The 20,866-nt window shown below is 38.6% G+C and overlaps 1 protein-coding gene across 12 annotated transcripts in view; it reads left to right on the top strand.

Moving 5' to 3' along the window:
- The window catches only part of TBCK (TBC1 domain containing kinase), a 103,568-nt gene that overhangs the window by 71,072 nt on the left and 11,630 nt on the right, over nt 1-20,866 (top strand). For all 12 annotated transcript variants that reach the window (XM_084517219.1, XM_084517211.1, XM_084517216.1 and 9 more), the window contains 3 exons: nt 378-553; nt 16,065-16,240; nt 20,243-20,402. In XM_084517219.1, the coding sequence (XP_084373345.1) occupies nt 378-553; nt 16,065-16,240; nt 20,243-20,402 (512 nt within the window). The remainder of the gene's footprint in view (nt 1-377; nt 554-16,064; nt 16,241-20,242; nt 20,403-20,866) is intronic.

The raw sequence follows: 20,866 nt of genomic DNA, 5'->3' as shown, positions 1-20,866 counted from the left end.
TACGTTTATATTTGTGTCAACAATCTGATTTGCAAAGGCATTTTATGAAGATGCTTTAGAGTGATGAGGCTTTGCTTATATTCCTGTCATTGCATTGATTGAAGTTCTGTTGTATTTCTCTTCAATAAAAGTTAGCTGTGTTTTCACGCATACCTGGGGATAAAGCTAATGCTTAAAACGCCTTTGCTATTTTTTTTATAGAAGTTGCTAAGTGCTTTTTGAATGGCCAAGGATTTTTGAAAGCTACTTTTTAAGGGAGAAAGACAGAGGTGTATAGATGGATATGTGTGTATTTATTTAGAAATGTCATAGCTAATCGGCTTTACTGACTTCTCACACTTGCATTTGTTGTTTTTTTTCTTTAAATCCTTGATCAGAGATTGACATTGAGCGTTGTGTTCGTGAGTCAATCAACCTGTTTCGCTGGACCCCAAAGAGTGCTACGTACAGGCAATATGCACAGCCTCCTCGACAAGCTGGTGACAGCAACGGCACGAGAAGTTCGATGTCCTGTTTTTCAGCAGATTATCAGGAAGCACCTAGAAGTGACCTGGTAAGTGCCCTGGCACATGGAGGGGGAAGACAAGTGACACACAGGCACGCACTGTTGTCCATTCTTGCATTGTTTTAATGCAAAGCTTTATTTATTGCGTACATTTGTTTCTCTGCTGTAACTCAGAGAACTCTAAATCCTCAAGGCCTCAGCGAACTCTAAATCCTATCATCAAAGTAGTCAGGAGTGATAATAATTGTACCTAGCTTATGTTGATATTTTAAATTATTAAAGTTTAAAATAGTGCGGTATGTCCCTGCCTAAGTAGGTGAGAGGAGGTAGAAGGATAAATGGATCGTTTTAGTTATGTAGCTGCAATGTTGGTTGTTGAAATACCCGCTGATGAGTTTATTGGTCATCTTGTTTGAAAATCTGAAACAATGTTCTTAGTCTCTTTCTTGCATCTATAGGATTCACGTGAGAAGTGCAGTGGGTGGGCAGATTTCAAACTGCTGTAGAGGAGAATTGCTACTGCCACTCAGTTAGGGTACTCCAACTGCGTGCAAGTTGGAGGAGTCACATAAATGCCAATATTGTGTGCATGTGTTTTGAGGGAGATTTTTTTTGGTGAATTTTTGTTTGTTTTTTGTTCTTTTTTTAATCAATGCCACAATTTTACTTAGAGCCGTGCTATAGCTGGCTTTTTGCCTTGCTTGCAGTGCGAAGTGGTTACTTTCAGCCAAGTTCAAGTTAGTTGCTCTAGGGCCTTCTTAGTTATGTACAAATTTTCCAGCTCTTTTGATAGTCCGTGCCACCCCATCACAGCTTAATGAGGTGGGGCAGGGGGAAGAGGCTTTTCTTTTTTTGTTGTTGTTTTGTTCTGCTTAGTGCAGTAAGAAAATACCCACCAAACCTCAGTCCCTGGTAGCTCTGTTGTCACTACCAAGCACAGGAGTTTTGACACATTCATCACACAGACTTGCTTCTTAACTACTGCATGGTGTTAGAGCCCGTGCCATGGTATTAATTCTGAGGAAGAATCAAGTGCAGTGAATGAGGTTTAACTGCTCTGAAGTGTAATTCTTTATTCCCTGCATTTTTTTTTCCTGAGCAGGAAGTAGAAAGTTTTTTTTGGTCATGTGGGATTTTTTATTGTTTTTTGTCAAACTTCACTGCTTTGAACTTAAGTTTCTTTGATGTACATGCCAATAAAATTATTTCTTTTTGTGCTGGATCTCTGCCTCTCTCTGCTCCTGCTCTTCCAGCTCTGTGGTGTTCTTCGTTACTACAACAGACCACTATCCAGGTCATACCTGCAGAACTACAAACAGGCTTTGTCTCGGGAGAGAAACAATAAAAGAACGGTTTTCCAGTGAGAACTGGAAATTTTAGGAAAAACTTCTCAGAAAGAGCAGTCAGGCGTTGGAGCAGGTTGCCCAGGGAAGCGGTGGAGTCACTGTCCCTGGAGGTGTTTAAGGACGGGGTGGATGTGGTGCTTAGGGACATGGTTTAGTGAGGGATATTTGTGGCAGGGGGACAGTTGGGCCAGATGATCTTGGAAGCCTTTTCCAACCTTACTGGTTCTGTGATTGATTGGAAGAACAGGGTAACAGGAAAGTGATGCGGGCAGCTCTGGCTGCATTTTTCCATCTTGGCATGCCAGGTTAAAGGGTACGGCTCAAGCAGTTTTGAGAGGCAGTACGTAAGTTATACCTGCATTTGCCTTAGCAAAGAAAAGCTGATAAATAAGAATATATCTGCATAGCTACTCAGTTCAGGAAAAATATCCCTTTGTCTTCCTATTAAAATCTGATGATTGTTTTTTGTCAGCTATACCGTCTGAAGGGTGCTGGTATTTTGAAGTGATTCTGTTCCATGCCCTCAGCAGTATAAATCTAGTTAGTCTTTATATAAATAAAATTAAGCAGTATGTCTTTCTTCCATGTTCTCCTACAATCAAAATTCATTCATTACTACATTACAATAGTAGGGGAAGAATATACATGTAGGTATGTCCTATCTATTTGGCCGTCTGCATTAGATTTTAGTCTTTTGATCTGTTTTTCTCAACTACTAAGAAACTAAGCTCTGAATTGTCACTTCAGTGTATCTGAATACTTAAATAGTCCTTAAACCTGAGTATGATATTCAGTCGTCATCTTTTTTTTTTTTTTATATATATATATATAATTTTTTTAATGTTACCATATTTTCTGTAAGCCTTGGGCACAAATCCAGGACTCCAAGAGCTAGACCTGCAAAAGCCGAACAAAAGGAAACTAAAGAGTTTATAGGATTTAAGAAATAATAGGTAGGAGTACAAAGGCAACTGGGAAGAAAAATGAAATGACACAAGAAGACTTGTGGTTGTCATACAGGAATGTCACACAGCAAATACGACTGCTGTGCTGGTCTACAGATGCATAGCGAGGCTTTCTGAAGGAGCCAAGGACTGCAAATTCATAGAATAATTCTGATAGGAGGTCATCTGGTACAAATTCTTTCAGAAAACAGACAAAACCCTGAATTCAGATGAGCTTGCCAAGGGCTTTGTCCTGTCAGATCATGAAAACTTCCAAGGAAAGTAATTATGCAGTCTCTTTTTGCAGCCTACTCCAATGCTTGACAGTGAAAATGTTTTCATGTATGTGCTAGCTTTTCTTAATGTATGACAAGAGTAAACAGCCAAGTTTCCTCAGTCCTGAAGCTCATGTTTTTCTGTGTCCAGGCAAGAGTAAAGAGGCTTGGAAGCAGCAAGGAGGGATAAGGGAAAGAGCAACAATGATGTGCTGAATTAGTAAATAGAACAAAGATTTGTAATTGTAGCAGAGGAAAAAAAAATCTATTGTTTTGGGTCAAGCAAAGTTTCTTCCATTTCCTGAGAAATGTGTTGGGTCTTTTTTTTCGGTGGTAGTTTTATTTTCATACCAGAAAGTATGTTTGTTTATAATGCCAGTAACTAGGCTCATCCATCCCATGGTTTCCGAGAAATTAAGCTAATGTTTTTTTCTATTTTATGGAGAAAAAAAATAAATACCACAACTTCTATTGCCTTCTCTTTATTTTCTATTTCTTTCTGCTTAACAGTAAAACACTTTTGATTCACTGCCACATAACTGATGGTTTAACTTCTTTTGAAGCTTGAGGGTGTTAGATCTACTGTAGTTGTGTGGGTTTTTTTAGCTCTTATTATGGTGGAGGACCCTGTGATTTATAAAGAAAATCGTGAATACACTCAGTTGTGTTTTTTTTTCTGTAGGAAAGCGAAAAGTCATCTCATAGAGACTGGCAAGGAAGCAGATTTGTATGTGAAGTTCTAGTGTACAAATGTGTTTGCTCTCGTGTGCTGTACTTGTGTCAGATTTTGAGACACGTATGCTGTGGTTGTTGGGGGCCACAGTCCAGACTTCTGAAATCCCATGCAGGGTGAGCCACTAATAAGGCACCTGTCACTTGTAACCACTTCTGCACCTTCAGCTATTTGGCTTTGCAAGATGACACTTCATCAGAGAATCACAGAATGGTTTGGGTTGGAAGGGACCTTACAGATGATCCAGTTCCAACCCCCTGCCATGGGCGTGGACATCTCCCCCTGCTCATGGATTTGAGCAACATTGCGAAGAAAATTTTGAAATTGTTGTTGAAATACTGTTTATGCACAAAGGTGTTGTTGTTTTTTTTGTTTGTTTTGTTTTTTGTCTTTGTTTTTTAGCCTTAATCCCAGAATTATCTGTTTCTTCAGTCGTGTTCTCTGCTAGTGTTTTCTGCCATTGGAAAACTTTTTTCCACTTGAAAGCAGTGGGAACTGAGTTCAGTCTGCAGTACATGCTGCAGTTTTTCTAATACTCCGTTGTGTCCTTGCTGGTCAGTCTAGCTCTTGAAAACATACTTTTTTGTTTCCCTACCTATTTACCTGGTTCCTGTGGGATAAGCACTACATGCTACACTTGTATCTCTGGTTTTATCTTGTGGATCACATCTGTATTTAGGGCTGGGAAGAGTAGGAAACAATTCCTTTGAAAACAGAGTTGTGGGTTTGCTTCTCAAGGTAATTTATGACTTCTTAAACATGAAGTGTTCAGTGTATTTAATTCTAAACACCGTCTGTCTCCTACTCCCGTATTTATTTGTATGTTCTTTCTAAGCTGTTTCAGTTTGTCCCTTAAGTGCTTTTTATTGGCTACTCAAATATTTGTGTATATCTGCATGTTACAGTGCTTTGGTTAATAATAACAGAAGTATTTGCCCCTGGGTGAGCACTTTTCATCCTAAATCAGCAGCCAGTAGAACAAACTGTTTTGACTTTTTATTATTAGCATTGCTTAGTTTTCATTTTAGTGACATCTATTTGCAACTTCGTAAATAGGCTCGGGTACTCTCCTCCCTCCCAGCCTTGTGTGTTGCTTAATCTTTTACTCTTTCAGCCAGTAAGCATATTTCTGCTAAGATAAAATCTCAAGGAGGAAATAGTTCCAGAGAGAACGAATGTGCATCATAAGTGAATTAGCATGTGTATTTTAAAAGAGAGAGAAAGTCCAAAATAAGAATTAAAAAACTCTTTGCATTCACCACTGAATTTTAATAGTAGGTCACTCAAATTAGTTTCTGACTTTTTCTTGACCAGTACACTGAATTTTTTTCTAATTTACCTTGGTGCATGAAATTTACCTTCATGCCCTAGAAGCACGCAGAGTAGTCTTCTTGAAAGTCCAGGAGTCAGACACTAATACTATTTATCACATAATGATTTTTTGTGATTCCTCCATCTCCCTTCTTACAGCCATGGTAGATGTGCACACCCTCTCCAGCTACCTGTGTGCATATAGAGGAGCAAGTGGTGCAGTTCCTTTATCTCTGCATACACCTGCTCAGTGTGACAGATGGACTCCAGACATCCCCAGGCTGGTACAACTAGGCCTTAGTTTTTTCTTCTACCACCCATCCTCTGTTCAAGGGTGGGAGTTCCTGGTAAAATGTTGGGGAATTGAGGCATTCAGATGGAGAAAAGCCACCACAAGATTATTGATTCTTGGGCTGATTGCCCTCAGTTCAGATTTTCCTTTTTTGATGAAGCAGTAGGAGAAAAACCTTCATGGAAAGGTGGCTTAATATCTTGATGAAACACTACAAACAGGAAAGCTGCTTTCTTACCACAAGCAGTTTGAGAAGAGTTTCCTGAGGGTAATTTTTCTATGCATGTAATCAAGGACAGTTTGCATGACAGATTTCGTACAGATGGGGATTCAAGCCTATTTGCTATTGACTAAATTTGCCAAATCTCAGTTGCTTATAATTTCCACCCATATGCACATAAGATATAATTGTCCATATAAAATGTATTGGCTAGGTCTATGTTAAGTCCTTGAAGAATTGGTGTATACAGTCCCTCTATTCCCCTAAGAGGAGCACAGTGAGTAGTGCACACCATCTCTTAGCTTCTTTGTGCAGGCTAGGAAATGTTCAAGTGCCAGGTCTGTGCTGTTCGTAACAGCCATTAGATATATTCTGCCTGAAGACTCTTCTGCCATTTCCAGGTTGATTTTGTGTTCTGTTTCGAGAAGAAACTTTTTTTCCTTTTTTTGTAGATCAAGACAACAGCATGTTGTTCTTCACATTTATTTCAGGTTGTACAAAATGTTAACCAATCAAGATACAAGTTAGCTTCTAATGATATAAATTGTATATATACATATAAATTATAAATTTAAGTATGCCTTTGATGCTTCTGTTTTTCTGACTGTATCTACCTCTGACTGTATCTACTAGCTTGAATGAGAAACTGGGTTTATTTTCCAACATGCTTTTGCTAAAATACACTTTTATGTCACACTACTTCAAGAATTATTTAATTAGGAGCGCCATCATTAACTCATCACATTCTGGCAACTATTTTTTGGTATTGTTAGAAGCATCAACACCTTCTCCATGTATTTAGTAGCTTTTCAAAAAAAATTCAGAATGCATAAGGAGTCTTCTGCTTCCAGTGCTTTGGTTTTGCAGATTAGCTTAACTGAAGGAAGCCTTGTAGCACTTTTTTTTTCTCTGTTTGGTTTTAGAAACATGAATGTATTTTATTATGCTTTAGGGCTTTTTCCAATAGCAGATAAGGCATTACACCAATTAGCAAAGTAAATAAATAAGATATATATTGACTTAAGAAATAAGTGATGGTAAATGTTAATTTTTGAGTCTCTAATGAATGTTTTAGTTGTTTATTCAAGTTATAAATAGCAATCGTTTTAATTGAATGTAAGCTGATTGTAGCAAATGTGCTGTGTTTGTAGCTGAGGCAGAATCAGTGTGTTTATGATAATCTAAATATTATTTAGATGACTTTAATAGCTTCTTAGATGCTTATTTAGATCACATTCAATTATTGCAAACAGTCTGTATTTTGTACAGACTTTGGGTTTTGAGTCCATTGGGATGTGTTTGTCTGCTGTGAATATAAATGGGGCGGTAAGGGCAGGCAGAGCACACTCTGCAGCCTTAGCCTCAGGTTCTGGGTTCACTGGTTGCCCATCCCCTTCTTCCTCACAATCCTTCATCATTACACACACTTTGAAGTTGAAAGCTGGGTGCATTTGACCTTTTTGACCTCTCATAATTGGGATTCCATGATTGATTAACAAACTTTTCTTTAGCAATTATACCTGTAAAAAAGAAATAATGTTAAGTAGCCTGATCTCTCCCTTTGCATCCTATGGGCAAGTTCTTTATATTTAACATCATTGTTGTGTTATGTTTTTCAAATCATTGTTTTAAAATCAGATTTTGCATATGATAACTAGTAATTAAATATTAATGGCAATGTAGTCCGTGGTCAGTCCTTGCCAAGATAAATTACTGGAATATCAAAAAAGAAGAATGGAGGAAGAGCAGAACCTCCAAAGTCTGTGGCCAATGTTACCTCTGCCCATCTATGCTCAGCACTCAGCTGTAGCTGGCACTTCCCAAAGTGGCACTGTGATTTTTACCTGTGCTTTGTCTGCCAGCCAGTTTTCTTCGCTGATTGTTGATGGGTGATGCTGTATCGACTGCATGGCTCCCTTCTTGAAAGTTTAACCTTGTGCAAGTGTTTCTTTCTACAAGTACAGCTGGGGCAAAGCCTTGGAGTATGACTAGTTTTCAGCAAGGAGGAATTCTTTGTTTTGTCTCACTGAAGAGTAGGAATAGTAAACTCTGTTTTCCTCTTTTCTTTTTTTTTAATACACGTCCCATGCTTGAAGAATATTAGGAAGCAGTTACACAAATCATTGTTTTAATAACTTCACTGCTAATTATTTATCAGGTTTCTAACAATATGAGGTAAGCTGACATTTTCTGAAGGATACTTTAGAATTTTCCCCTGAGAAATGTGTAAGGAGTCAGCTTGCGAGTTCCCAAGGAGAAAATGATTTCAGGCTGTAGTTGTCCTGAATTGCAAGCTGTCTGTCTGAAGACATAGATGTAACTTCATTTTCTTTTTACATAGTTTAACATTCACCCTGGTTTCCTTGGAGAGGAAGAATTGCAGTGGAAGTCCGTTTGGCAACCAGTATAAATACTTGGTGCAGTTTCCTGGGTAGCGGTTTTACTTCATACTTAGTTAAATAATCCATATTTTATAAATAGCACCTGTGCTTGTTGCAAAAAGGCCTAAGATTTGATTTTTTATTTTTTTTTTCTCCTCTACTCCCCAGGTCTCTCCTACCCTATTTTTTTTTTTCTTCTCTAAATGTCCCAGAGCTGTGCTGCCTTTGTTAGTACTCATTCAGAAAGTCTTGGATAAAAAGCAACTACAGCTTAATCCCAAAAAAGATGCATTTTCTAAATTGAAGGTCCTTGACCCCAAGTGACGTATGTGGTCACGTTGTAAAGAAGGAATTTCTCTCCCACTTACAGTTTGCATTAGGGTGTTATATTAAATTCCTGTTGCTTTTGTTTTAGAAGAGGGCAAGGTTGTATCTGGCAGTTGGTATTCTTCAGATTCTGCAATTTTCTTTATTTTGTCCTCAGAGTATTACAATTTCTTGTCAAAGAGGCAGTATTTATCGAGCGAACTGGATGCACTGATGGAAAGCAAGGAAGGCAGGCAAGATTGTTCTTGCTGCTTCTAGTTTCATTTCATATTGAAGCTTCTTGTCGGTGTTCTCAGGCACAAGCGGATTACGGCTCAACTCTGTAATTTAAAGGGGTTTCCTGCAGTGGTGAGAAGAGTTTACCTGTTTTATCATATCAGAGGCAGTAATAAATGAGACCTTGCTGCACATCTGCCTAGCTGCATGCAGGGAATAATTTGTCTTTTTGCTCTGCTGACTCAGCTGAGTCACTCAATCACACTATTCCAGGGAGACAGAGAGAGGTTTCCATAATAATCAGGCAATTAGGCTACTTAGGCAAGCAGAACCCACTTGTATGGTATTTTTGTAGACGGCCTGCAACTGTGTACGGAGACATTTGGAGTAAGCTTACGAGTAAGAATGGTCAGCCACGGCTGTTTGCACTCTCCTTCATCTTCTTTGGCCTCTCTTCTCCTCTCCTTTCTGCAGCATCACCTCAAGCAAAGGGGGAGAGGAGATGTGAGGTGTAATGTATGGCCGGGCTGCAAGGTGGGTCATGGCTTCCTAAAAATGCCCTTTGCAATGCAGAACACTGCAGATTGAACTGGCCACAGAGCAGCACTGCTGGAAGCACGCACCTTGGTAATTTTGGGCTCCAGCTCTTTGTGATACTGGCATGGGTGCTGGGAGTGCAGTGGGACACAGATGTGCGGTGTGGACTGGTGAGCGCTGCAGGAAGGGGAGGACACGTGCAGCTTCCAGACCCAGGAATGGGGCAGGCTTAGTGCTTGGGAAGTAGAGGGAGATGGGGAGCATGGACAAGGGTAGGATGTTGGTATCTTGACTTGGAAATCTGAAGAGCTGAGTATGACGGCAAGGGAAAACTGAATTCAAGGCATAACAAGGAATTTGCAAGTGAGGTTGTGTAGAAAACAGTGACACTACAGTGTCTGCAAAATTTTAGAGAAAGTTCCTAATGTCTGGAAGTTTGGCTGCTCCTCCTTTTATAAGTAGTCCTGACTGAAAATCAAGATCTGTGTTACTCCTTGCTAATAATGATCATAAAAATGGCATTGGTTGTGGGGCTGAGGGAGTGAAAAATCAAACCTTTTTGGTTTTTATTATTGCTGTTGTTGTTATAATACTTCCCTGACTGTATAGGCCTCTTTCTGCCAGTAACAGTGGCTCTATGCATTATTCTTTCTCACTGGGTACAGGAGTAAAATGGCTTTTGCTATCGGGCCATCAGAATTCAAGGGAGCAATGGGACCCCATCTGTTTGAAAACAAACAAACAAAAAAATCCACCAAAAATAAACATGCAAAGGACAGAGATCGTAGGGGATTAAGTACTGCCTTCATCTACTCAATTACAAAGGATGTAAAGAAAAACATTTGCATGGAAAATGCTAAGTAGAAACATGCTAGTCATGATTGGTTTCATAAAACCTTTTAAATTATGTGACTAAAATCCATAGTGTTTGTCCTTGATCTTGTTTTCAGATGCTTCCTGAAAACTGTCTTTTTCTGTCATGAAAACTGCTTTTGATTTCAAACTGGAGTGATAACTTTGCCTGCCTGCCTCGCAAGGTGGCTATGGATATATCCTGAAGTGTCCAATTCTTGCTTATTCTCCCTCTTCTTTCTACCTGTTTTCATCTGACTGCTATGTTTTGATTTATCTAAAATAGTGTTACTCTATACGAATATATTCGCCCCAAGGCTTCTTTAGGACCATGACCTTGAATATTATGTTTACATGGAAATCACTTTAACATCACCTAAGTATCAGTAATGGAAGAAGGCTTAAAACCAAGCACAAAAGCAACATCTTTGCTACAGACTGATGTGATCTTTGCTACAGACTGATGTGATCTTTGATTCAGAGTTGCATCTGTTTGTGGTTGCTGTGTGAATCTGCTTTTGTCTGGTTTTGTTCCATCAATTCTTCAGATAACTTTTAAAACTTTTCTTCTAAGCTGTTTGAAAACATTATTTACTACTTATTCCTAGCCGTACATGCATACACTGATTTCAGAAGCAAAATCTTACATTCCAGAAACATGCAATGACATTGTCCATGAAGAATGTTTCCTTATGAAGGATTTGGGAACTATGAAAAGAATATTTTGCTTGAACCCCAGATTTTAATCATACTGACTTTCAGGCTGCAGTTCCTTCTGTATTAGATTTGTTGCAGCAAGCTATGCCAACTTCAAAGACAAAAGCACGGGAGCCCTGCTTCTATTTAGATAAAGCTGTCCTTTCCATGGATAAAAAGTTGCTTTATAGCTCCTGTGTTTATCAGATGGGACTGTTAAGTTCAAGTTCAGCAGAACTAAAGATACTTGCTTATTTTCTCAAAAGTGTGTATCTTCATTTAATAGCAAGGGTGAAATGTCTGTAAGAGATTACAGCCTAATGGAAAAATAGATAGGAGTTATGATTGCACCAGCCACATGTCCTGGAGTGCTTTAATCTTTTTGAAGCTCGACTTCTAATTTGAGAATGTGTAAGCAGCTTTAGTTCTAATATTAAAAAAAAATAATAAAAAATTAATTCGTAATGCCTATTTCTTCTTATTAAGAGCAGTAAGCGCACATGGCTTAGCAATTCCCAGGCCTATTTAAAAATTAATTAGGTGAGAAGAGTAAATTCTTTACTTTGCAAGTACTTAGAGTGTTGTCAGGGAAACTTCTGGGACACAACGAGACCTCAAACTTTGGTTGAAGTGCTCTTTTCCCTGTATCATGCTGGTCTTCTCTGAGGAACAGCTTCTTATACCTGACTAGTCTAAAGTAAGATTCACCCCCAAAGGTAAGATATGCTAAAGTAAGTCGCTGTCTGTCAGCCACCTTCTCTTTCTCCTCCTCTTAAATGTTTGGCTGGGCTAAAGCAAAGAGGGTAATCCCTGAGGTAAGGTAGGCCACAGCTTGAACACTGATGTGGAAAAGAGCAGGGAAGGTGTGGAAAGTTAAGAAGAAAGTTTGGGTGGTTAGGGGCTGAGACAGCCTCAAGTCCAGTGCCAAAGTGCAGGTGTACGTATAGCAGGATGGTGGTATGAAGAGGAGGTGTGAGGAGGCCGTGCAGTACTACGGGCTCGGGGGAGAGTGGCTCAAAAGCTGGGCAGAGAAAAAAGGCTCTGGGGGTGCTAATGGGTGATTAGGTGGGACTGTGCCCAGATGGCCAAAAAGGCCAATGGCATCCTGGCTTGTGTCAGGAATAGCGTAGCCAGCAGGAGCAGGGAGGTGATCGTCCCCTGAACTCAGCTCTGGTGAGGCCACACCTCAAGTACTGTGTTCAGCTTTGGGCCCCTCGCTACCAGAAGGACATCGAGGCCCTGGAGCGTGTCCAGAGCAGGGCTACGGAGCTGGTGAGGGGCCTGGAGCACAAGGCCTGTGAGGGGCGGCTGAGGGAGCTGGGGGGGTTTGGGCTGGGGAAGGGGAGGCTCGGAGCAGGCCTCATTGCTCTCTGCAACTGCCTGAAGGGAAGGGGTGGGGAGCTGGGGGCCGGCCTCTTCTCACAGATAACCACTGATAGGACCAGAGGGAATGGCCAGGGGAGGTTTAGGTTAGAAATTAGGAGAAATTTCCTCTCAGAAAGAGTAGTCAGGCATTGGAAGGAGTTGCCCAGGGAGGTGGTGGTGTCGTGTGACACCTTGGTGTTAGCCTTGTTTAGCTTGTGCTGACTGACAGGAAAGTAGGAAAAATGTCTGATATGAGATAGGTTTATTACAAGATACCTCAGATGAAGTCATATTTTTAAATGTAATTAGGAAGTATGATCTTATAAGTGCATGCATGTATTTCACTTTGCGATTTGAAGGAAATAAATTAGTCTGATAAAACAGCTGTTACTGGAGAGAATTTATTCAGCAATTCTCTTTCCCAGAAGTCTGTCAAGGAGCTTTAGGCCACAGCTTTGCTCAAAACTTATACAGAGATATTGGAACACAAAATAGACCGTATAGGCAGAACTGGACACCCTAGATCAGGAGGAAAAAAAAGGCAAAATTATAACTAAAATTATGACAAAGGCAGTTGCAAGGTTCACAGTTGAATGTTTATCCTTATTTTTGTCCCAGTTAATGGAAAAAAAGCTTGTCCTAGTTATTAAAAACTTATTCACAGTACAGATAATGTCTGCCTTTAGAACCCTTCTTGTGACTTCACACTTTGTAAACAGGGGGAACATTTTTTTGTGTTATCATAAGGAAGTTCTTTTTGACAATTTTGCTTTCTGTTGTAAACTTCATAGACCTAATGCTTTCTTCATAAACTTATTATTTCCTGAGGTATTCATCCCATACGCAGAATGAGAATTGGCTAAATTAAAGTAGGAAGTGGTTGTGTAGTTGGAATCCATCACAATGAAAATGTTTCTCCAGAAGCCCCGATTCAGGTCATAACAGCCAACTTCACCGGCATAATCTGCTTATATAACTCCTGACAGGGCTACCTGATTGCTTGTTGTTACCAGCAGCCATCAGTTGCCCCTTCAAAGCTTGAATTCTTTTTGCAATGGACTTCCTTATTTTCCTTCCACATTGCTCCACAAATGTCCTCCTGAAGCAGAAGCTGTTGCTTGAGGAGGGTGTAGCGATGCCAGCTACCTTTAGTCATCAGACAAATGAAGTGTATTTATGTAATCACTACTTTTCTACATTGCTAAGTTTCTTGGATGTTGAAAACTTGTCTGATGTGACTTCTCTAGACGTGGACTGTTGAATTCATTTGACAAGTCTGAAGTTTGTCAGAAGAGTTTGACATTGTTCCTCTTCCTCCTCCTCCTCCCCTTTGATCCAACTCTTTTTCATGGACTCCTCCTGGAGAAATGCAGATGCTCAGGTGCAGATGCACCCTGGCAGGTGGGATTCTACAGCAGCTGGGAGGTGGCTGTGTCCTCTGTCACACTCGTATTTTTGTTGAAACAGGTCTCCCTTAGGTGTTGGTCTGTTCTGTTGAAATACATAATATGTTACCTAGAAACTCAAGCATCTTTCTGATTATAAAGCATTGTGACCTCTATTATCCTGAACTTGGGAGGACATTAGGTGCTGAGACGAGAAATTTGGAAATTCTTGTGTTTTAAGTGTATTTGTGTACAACAGAAAAGCCAGTTTGGTGGGCTGATACATTCCCTGAAGCATACCTAAAGATTCTGTCTGTAATTTTGAGTACATTTTGATAATTTGTGTTACAGTAAAGGTGTTTATAACTGCACAAGGAGTGTCTAGGAAGTCTTTTCACAGAATCACAGAATTGTAGGGGTTGGAAGGGACCTCAAAAGATCATTGGGTCCAACCCCTTTTGCTGGGACATACCTCAGAAAAACGTGTATGCTTATGCTCTCCTTAGTATGTTCATGGCCTTCTTCTCTAGAGTTGGAATAGTCCTCAGATTAAATGTGAAATTAATATTGTTTAGAACTGGAAGAAAAAAAAAAAAAAAAAGAAAACTAGAGCCCATATGTTAGTTAAGCTAATGCTAATTAGTAATGCCTGTTTCCCTCAGCACATTACCCTTTTTCTCTTGAAATTTTTTATGTGCGCATAGTTTCTTGAATCTGTGTGACTGCTGCAACCTAAAACGAGGTGACATGGAATTGGAATTGTTTTTTCAAAGGAGAAAACTTGGTACTGTGGTACCAAAATGTATTTTGAGTGTACTATATGTACTCATTCTCAAAAGTAATACACTGTAACATTATATTTGAGGCTGTCCTTTTTTTTTTTTTTTTTTTTTTTGGCTTTCCATAGTCGATCTCTGTATGCCTGTGCTCATGTTCTGAACAACCATGGGGTGTATGAACAGATCTTTATGATGAAATGATTGGCTATTTAGGTTGTCGTCTTCCTCAAGAATAAGACAACACAGTCTGACGGTCTTTCAGAAGATGCTCCCTGTAACATATCCTAGCTATTCTGTTTGTTCCTGTCTCTTGACAAGCCAGAAAAACTCACTGGGAACAGCTGTAGACTTGGTTATAAACAACTTTTGCCTCTGTTTGACCTTCTGCACAATAGGAGCTTTTAACAGTTGCACAAGACAAACCAGTCGAGTTGTAAGATGACAACGCTTTATAAGCCTATCGTTGATGTACCTAACTCTTGGAGTAAGTTGAGTTCCATAATGGTTTTTTGTATGCATAGCCAACATGTTAACTCTGTATCTGCTGGATTAAAGCATAATGAAAATAAGCTGCTTTAAAATTTACCCGTGATTTTTCAGATTGAGGCAATGGCGATAACAGAAAATAAAATCTTCCTGCAGAAGACCATAAATAAGTGCAATTTATTAACTCCTTAACACCATGGCGCATGCTGATGTATTTTTAATTGCATAGCGTATGAAAGTTCTCAAAACTTGCACTTTCAACAGTTAATGAAGGACCATCTAGTTCTTTTGGATGCAAGTGTAGTTGTAATGGCACGTAGTTTCAGCATGTAAAACAACCTGAAGGAAGGACAAAAAGTTTCTTCAAACACTTTACAATGTGCTCATCACAAGATGGTTGTATTTTTTCTGTTGCGGTTCAGAGTTTTGTATGTGTTGGCAGTTATGAAAGTACAGGATATCTACATTCTTTATTATTTACAAAAATAAGGGGGATTTTTTTTTCTTTATTTAGAAGTGTGTGAGCTTTTAAGAACATGAATTGAGGAAAGCACTGCAGAAATGTTACTACTTAGGAATATTTCTGAGATAATTCACAATGAAGGTTCTCTTATGAAAAACCTTCATAATTTAAGTATTATTAAAGTAGTTGTTGGAATATTACCAGGTTTGATACCCTACTAAAGAAAAAGGAACAGATTTTTTTTGCATTATGATATTTTATTTTTTCTTCAGGTTTGGTTTTATTTAAAAGTAACTCTCTATGTTTTAAACTGGGGAAATTCCATGGTGTTTCAAAATACACAGTGAAGGATTTAGGACATTTTACGCGTGTGTCAAGACATGGAGACAGAAGGATCAAGAAGGGTTGTATAGGACTATTTCTAACATTTCTGATGTCCTGATCTTGGTCTGATCTTCAGGCTGAAGGTTGCACCTGATGTTTAGATAGTTCTGTAGCTTACAGTGGCGTTCCTGCAGTTTCTGTGCCAAGTCTCCAGGTGCTACCCTTCTTTCATTCTCTAAGCCTTAGCCATTTCAGCTTGTCTTCTCAGAGGGTGCTTCACAGCCAGTTTGCTTCACTTCTTCTGATGCTGAGAAATGTTCTGAGAGTTTTCTGAGCCCCTCAGCCAAGGTGAATTGTGATTTGTTAATGAAAAAATTAAAACAGTTTGCACTGATCATTGAACAATTTTATTTTCAAACTACTTCAAAAGAAAATAGGGCTGTATTTCTTGGATAGGCATTTGACACTGCTCTGGAGCTTTTCTGTATGGATAGTCCAACTCTGATGACTTCAGAGTTTCCATCTAACTGGGTTGTTATACTTTGAGGTTGTCAAATGAGCAGAGGATTCAAAGAATGCTATGTCTTTAATTCTATCACCTTTAATATTATTTTTCTCCTTTTAAAGTCTAGGGATTCTATCAAGCTGGATGACCTGAAAGCAGAGGTGTCACCGCGTATTTCAGCAGAAGATCTGATTGACCTGTGTGAATTGACGGGACCTAGTCATTCCAAAACACCTGTAAAGAAAACAAAGCCTAGCAAACCAAAGCTGCTGGTGGTGGACATTCGTAACAGTGAAGAGTATCCTTCAAATCCAAGTGCTGGTCTTGCCAAATCATGCTTGCATCAATTACCTTCACTTTATCTGCAGGCAGTGTAATATTGGAATGGTAAAAAAATAAAATAAAAAATGGGAAGGGATGTGTCCAGGTACAGTGGAAGAACTGAAGGCTGATTTATTTTTTTTTCGTGGGGAGTCCTGGTTTGTAGAGAAGAGTAGGGATGTATTTTTGCCTTCGCACTTGAGGCTGTGGTTGTAATGAAGCCTCTTTGTACCAACAGCACAAGTGCTTTGATACCACTTGGGGTTTTTTTGTGATAAGTGTTGTTAGCAAACCTTCCTCACAGAACATGACCAGTATTTCGGAAATGTGGGAGACTTTCCACGTTAGTGGAAGGGAAGTGGAGAAGAGTTGATAGGAACTGGCAAAGCACATGAGCTCAGTGGAAAGTCAGTTCTCTACCGAGAGCCTTCTCTCTACTGTCAGGTAATGTAGCCCAATGGCTGTCCTAACTTGTCATCTAGTTTGCTTATAACCAGCTTAAACATATCTTGAAGCTATATTTTTATCAGGATTGCTACACGGTCTACACCATACTCTTCTGTTTTTCAAATACATACTACTGCATGCATGGAGGAATTTTTTAATTGTTTTTCTGTATTGGCATAGTTAAAGGGCTGGATTCACTTGTTTATCAGAAGGGAGATGCCTTCTTACCAGATGTGTTTTGCCAGGAACAAGCATGTTCATCAACATCCATCTAAAAGTGGGAACAATTACATGTTTTTATTTAAGGTAACTTTTAATGTTCTATGGGAGTACTGAGAATATACTTGTTTTATATCATTTTTTAAGTACTGCTCCTTTCATAATAGTAAAGGTGATGTATATTGTTGCTTTTGCCGGGAGGTGTTATGTGCTATGCAACAAGCTGTAATTTGTAAGGATCAAACAGTTCTCAGTAGAAAAATCGTAAAAGAATTGGGAGTCTTAGTCCAACTTCTGCTTCCAAAAAAAGGAGGAGCATTCATATTATGTATGTCTGGCTTATTAAAGATCGCCAGTGACAGATTCGGCCACTGGGAAAAAACTTTCCTGTGTCTGACAATAGACTGCATGTGTATGAGAAAAGAATAAATACTAGGCAATGAAGTGAATGTCTGAGAGTTATAAGGTTCCATGCTTTCTAAAAGGAAAAGTACAGTTGCTGTTAAAGCTCTTAGATGGATGATATTATTTCCCTCTAATGGTGAACCAATGCTAAATATTTGAGCTAAAGTATATAGTAAAAACTTAAATACAATTTTTACTATGTAAATAGGTGTAAATATATTGTTTACATAATAAAGAGGATAGTATAACTTGATTATTCTAGATTAAAACTCTTATTTTCAGGGAGTTATAACCTTATTGTAAGCCATACTTGAACCTGTAATGTGGTCTGCTGCAGCACAGATAAAACGAAGTGATCAAAGGAATACAAAAAAAAAAAAAGATATTTTTTTTCTATTGCTTGCATGTAGTTATTTCATTCATTAGCTAAGGTTTCCAATTAAGTAGAATGTCATCAGTGTGACTGTTTTCTAGACTTCTGTGGCCTATTTTTCTCCTGAAATTAGCCTGTTGAAAATGTGGTTCTCCTGTGTTTGTTTTTTTTTTTTTTTTTTTTTTTTTTTTTTGCTCTTTTTGAGGCTGTGTTCCAAGAGATCATTTCTCTATCAAGAGAAAAAAAGTTTAAAAGAGAAAGCCCTGGAATTAAAAGCTCTAAAAGGTTATTGCTACTGTATAAAAAGCTTTGATACTACTGAGTTAAATAATGTTTTTATTACAACATGCATCACTGTGGTGTTAATTATTTAAGCTGCTTACTAGAAATCATCAAGGAGAAAGCAGGTGGAAAGCAAGTAATATGAAATGCCTAGACTATAATCATTGTGCTGAAAGACTATTATCTGTGTACAGTAATGGATTTATTTGTATTACAATCAAGATCAAAGGCAAGGTGCTTGTTTAAGTTTTTCTGTAGCCTTCCTAATAGCTTGATAATAGGTTTTACTCTACTGTTGTACTAATCCTATTCTATTCATGTGGAGTAGATTCAAAATTTCAATTATTTGGAAATCATTTGACTGCTGTGAAGTGGTTTTGTGAGGTAATTTTTCGTATTACAAAACTTCAATCAGTCTTTCACTTTATATTTCATAAACGAGGAGGCATGCTGGAGAGAGAAAATCTCGGTAGTTCAAGCACATTTTAATCACTGCCGCTGTTGTTTCAGCATGGTCAGAGTCTATGGTGGTAGAGTAAGGTGTGATTCGCTGCAGAAAGACCTACTTCCTTCTGCTTGTAACCTGCCGTTTAAGTATTGGGTTGACTTGAATCTTCCAGATGTTAGGAGGTAGGGAATGTCATTTTAGAAACACCAGCCTAGTCAGCAATAAAATTACCCCACAAACGATTTATTTTTTATGTCAGCTGTAGAAGAAACTTACAGTGTGTAGAACACTATTAAACTGGCATCAATTCTGAATATACATAGGAAACCATAGGAATAACGTGTTCACTGTCTTATTCTTGCAGTACAGAAACAGTCTTTGTCAAGTTAGGTGATAATGTTGGCAAATGTATTGCTTTTCTTTAAAAAAAAAAAAAAAAAAAAAAGTTACTCTGAGCATTTAGGCACACTCAGTAGCATGAGCATAAGCTGCTAAGTATATCCACAGTCACATTCTGTGTAAATAAATGTCATTTCAGACCTTTTACCCTGATTAGTAGCTATCAGAATGATGCAGTTACAAATTAAGGGTGGGGAGGGATGTACCTGCACTCCTGAAATGGTGAAGGAAGGGATGTCATAATTTTCCCTTACCAAACAGTAGTAAACTGATAATACTTATGGATGGTATGTGATCATCTTTGTTGTTTCAGATGTTTTAACAGAGCTGTGTTTTTTCCCACACAATAGTAATGATGAACGTAAAGCTGAGACTTACAGAAGTCACAAGAAATGTATACTAGTATTAACCTAAGTCAGCTAAATCTTACCTCCATTTAAGGCTGCTCCTTTAAAAACAGGAATTCTAGGATTTATAGTCAAATCTAGTAGCTTTCTGCAAGTATGGTAATAAAGGGTGACTAATCTGGATATTTGACATTGTGTATATTTTCACACAAGCTTGCAGTTTCCCAGCTCTTCAAAGCTTTTCTTATTTACTGTTGGGGTAGGAAGTATTCCATGAATGTGCATACTGTCTATAAAAGTAATTCAGAGGTTTATTAAGGTCTTGACACTTTTTGGAAACTCAGTAAAAGCTAAGTAGTAGTGATCCAGCTGAATTTTTATTGAGGAGACTTTTACATTCATTACTTGTTCAGAAAATCTCACTGAACAATCACCCTCTGAGAGTAAAGCACAATTTAACATCATCTCAGCATTGCTGGCATTCATATGTGAACTGTTTTCTGTGTAAGACCCAATATGTGCTCACTGCTACTGGGATTGCAGGTAAATATAAATGATGCCCTTTGGATCTGAATCATAGGAGGGCTTGTGAGGAGTTGGCAGGAAGTTTAAGAAAATTTCCCAATAATCCCAATTTAGTAATGGTTCTCATTTTAAGTAAATTTGCATGAAACTCCTTTGGAAGGGATGCTTCAGCTGCTCACTGATATTTGGTTCCTGTGATTGGACTAGAGCAGCTGGATTGAAGTAAAACCCGCAGAAATGTACATACTGTGAATACTGGGTCCTTAGTACTGTTGCATTTAACAGATCAGTTCCTGTAGTGCCATGCTGTATCTTTTATGAAAGAAACTCTTGATTCTCTCCATTTTTCTATGTAGTGTCAGAAATTGTTTTGTCTCTGTGTAAGTAGCAACTGAGGTTTGTCAAAATATACCAAGACAAAAGACCAGCATTGTTGTATCACATCAGCCAGGAGGAAGAGCAGGTTCATCTTACAACTATGCGTGTGCCACACATTTCTCTGCCTTTCAGATGTCCTTAACTGTTCTTCCTAAGCTTTAACCGTGGCCACATTTCTGGCAGCATCAATGTCCCATTTGCATCAGCATTTACTGCGGAAGGAGATCTCATCCAGTGCCCAGCAACTGCCACACTCCAGAGCTTTAAAGGAAGAGTTGTGGTGATCGTAGGAAATGCAGTGAAGAACACAGCTGCTGTAAGTCTATTGATATAATATATATGTTTATATTTAGAAATACATCACAGGAATTAATGCATACAGTAATCATAAATACTAAGTTTGGATAATTTAGGCATTAGTAACTGGGTATCACCACAGGATTTGGGGCAGGGGGGTGATAGGTTCTGCTTCTAGACAGAAATATTTACAGTGGTCAACATCTGAGAAAGTTAACATTTTGAAGTGAATTATTTAGCATTTTTTCACCTTTAAAATCTTTATGTTGGAATGTTATGAAAGTGACATCACTTCGAACGTGCATCAGTAAGATCTATTTTTCAAAAGTGACTTGGGTTTAACATTTACTTTTTGCAGTGTTATTAAGTATATACAAGGTAAGTAGGGAGCAACATGCATGTTGTATTTGAACTCCAAGGGAAATAAGATACAGTTCATATTCTCCAAGTAAGAAATAACATACTGATTAATTTTATAGAATC

The sequence above is a fragment of the Aythya ferina genome (assembly GCF_964211825.1).
Source record: "Aythya ferina genome assembly, chromosome: 4".
Classification (NCBI taxonomy): domain Eukaryota; kingdom Metazoa; phylum Chordata; class Aves; order Anseriformes; family Anatidae; genus Aythya; species Aythya ferina.
This window is presented reverse-complemented; position numbering and strand designations above follow the sequence as displayed.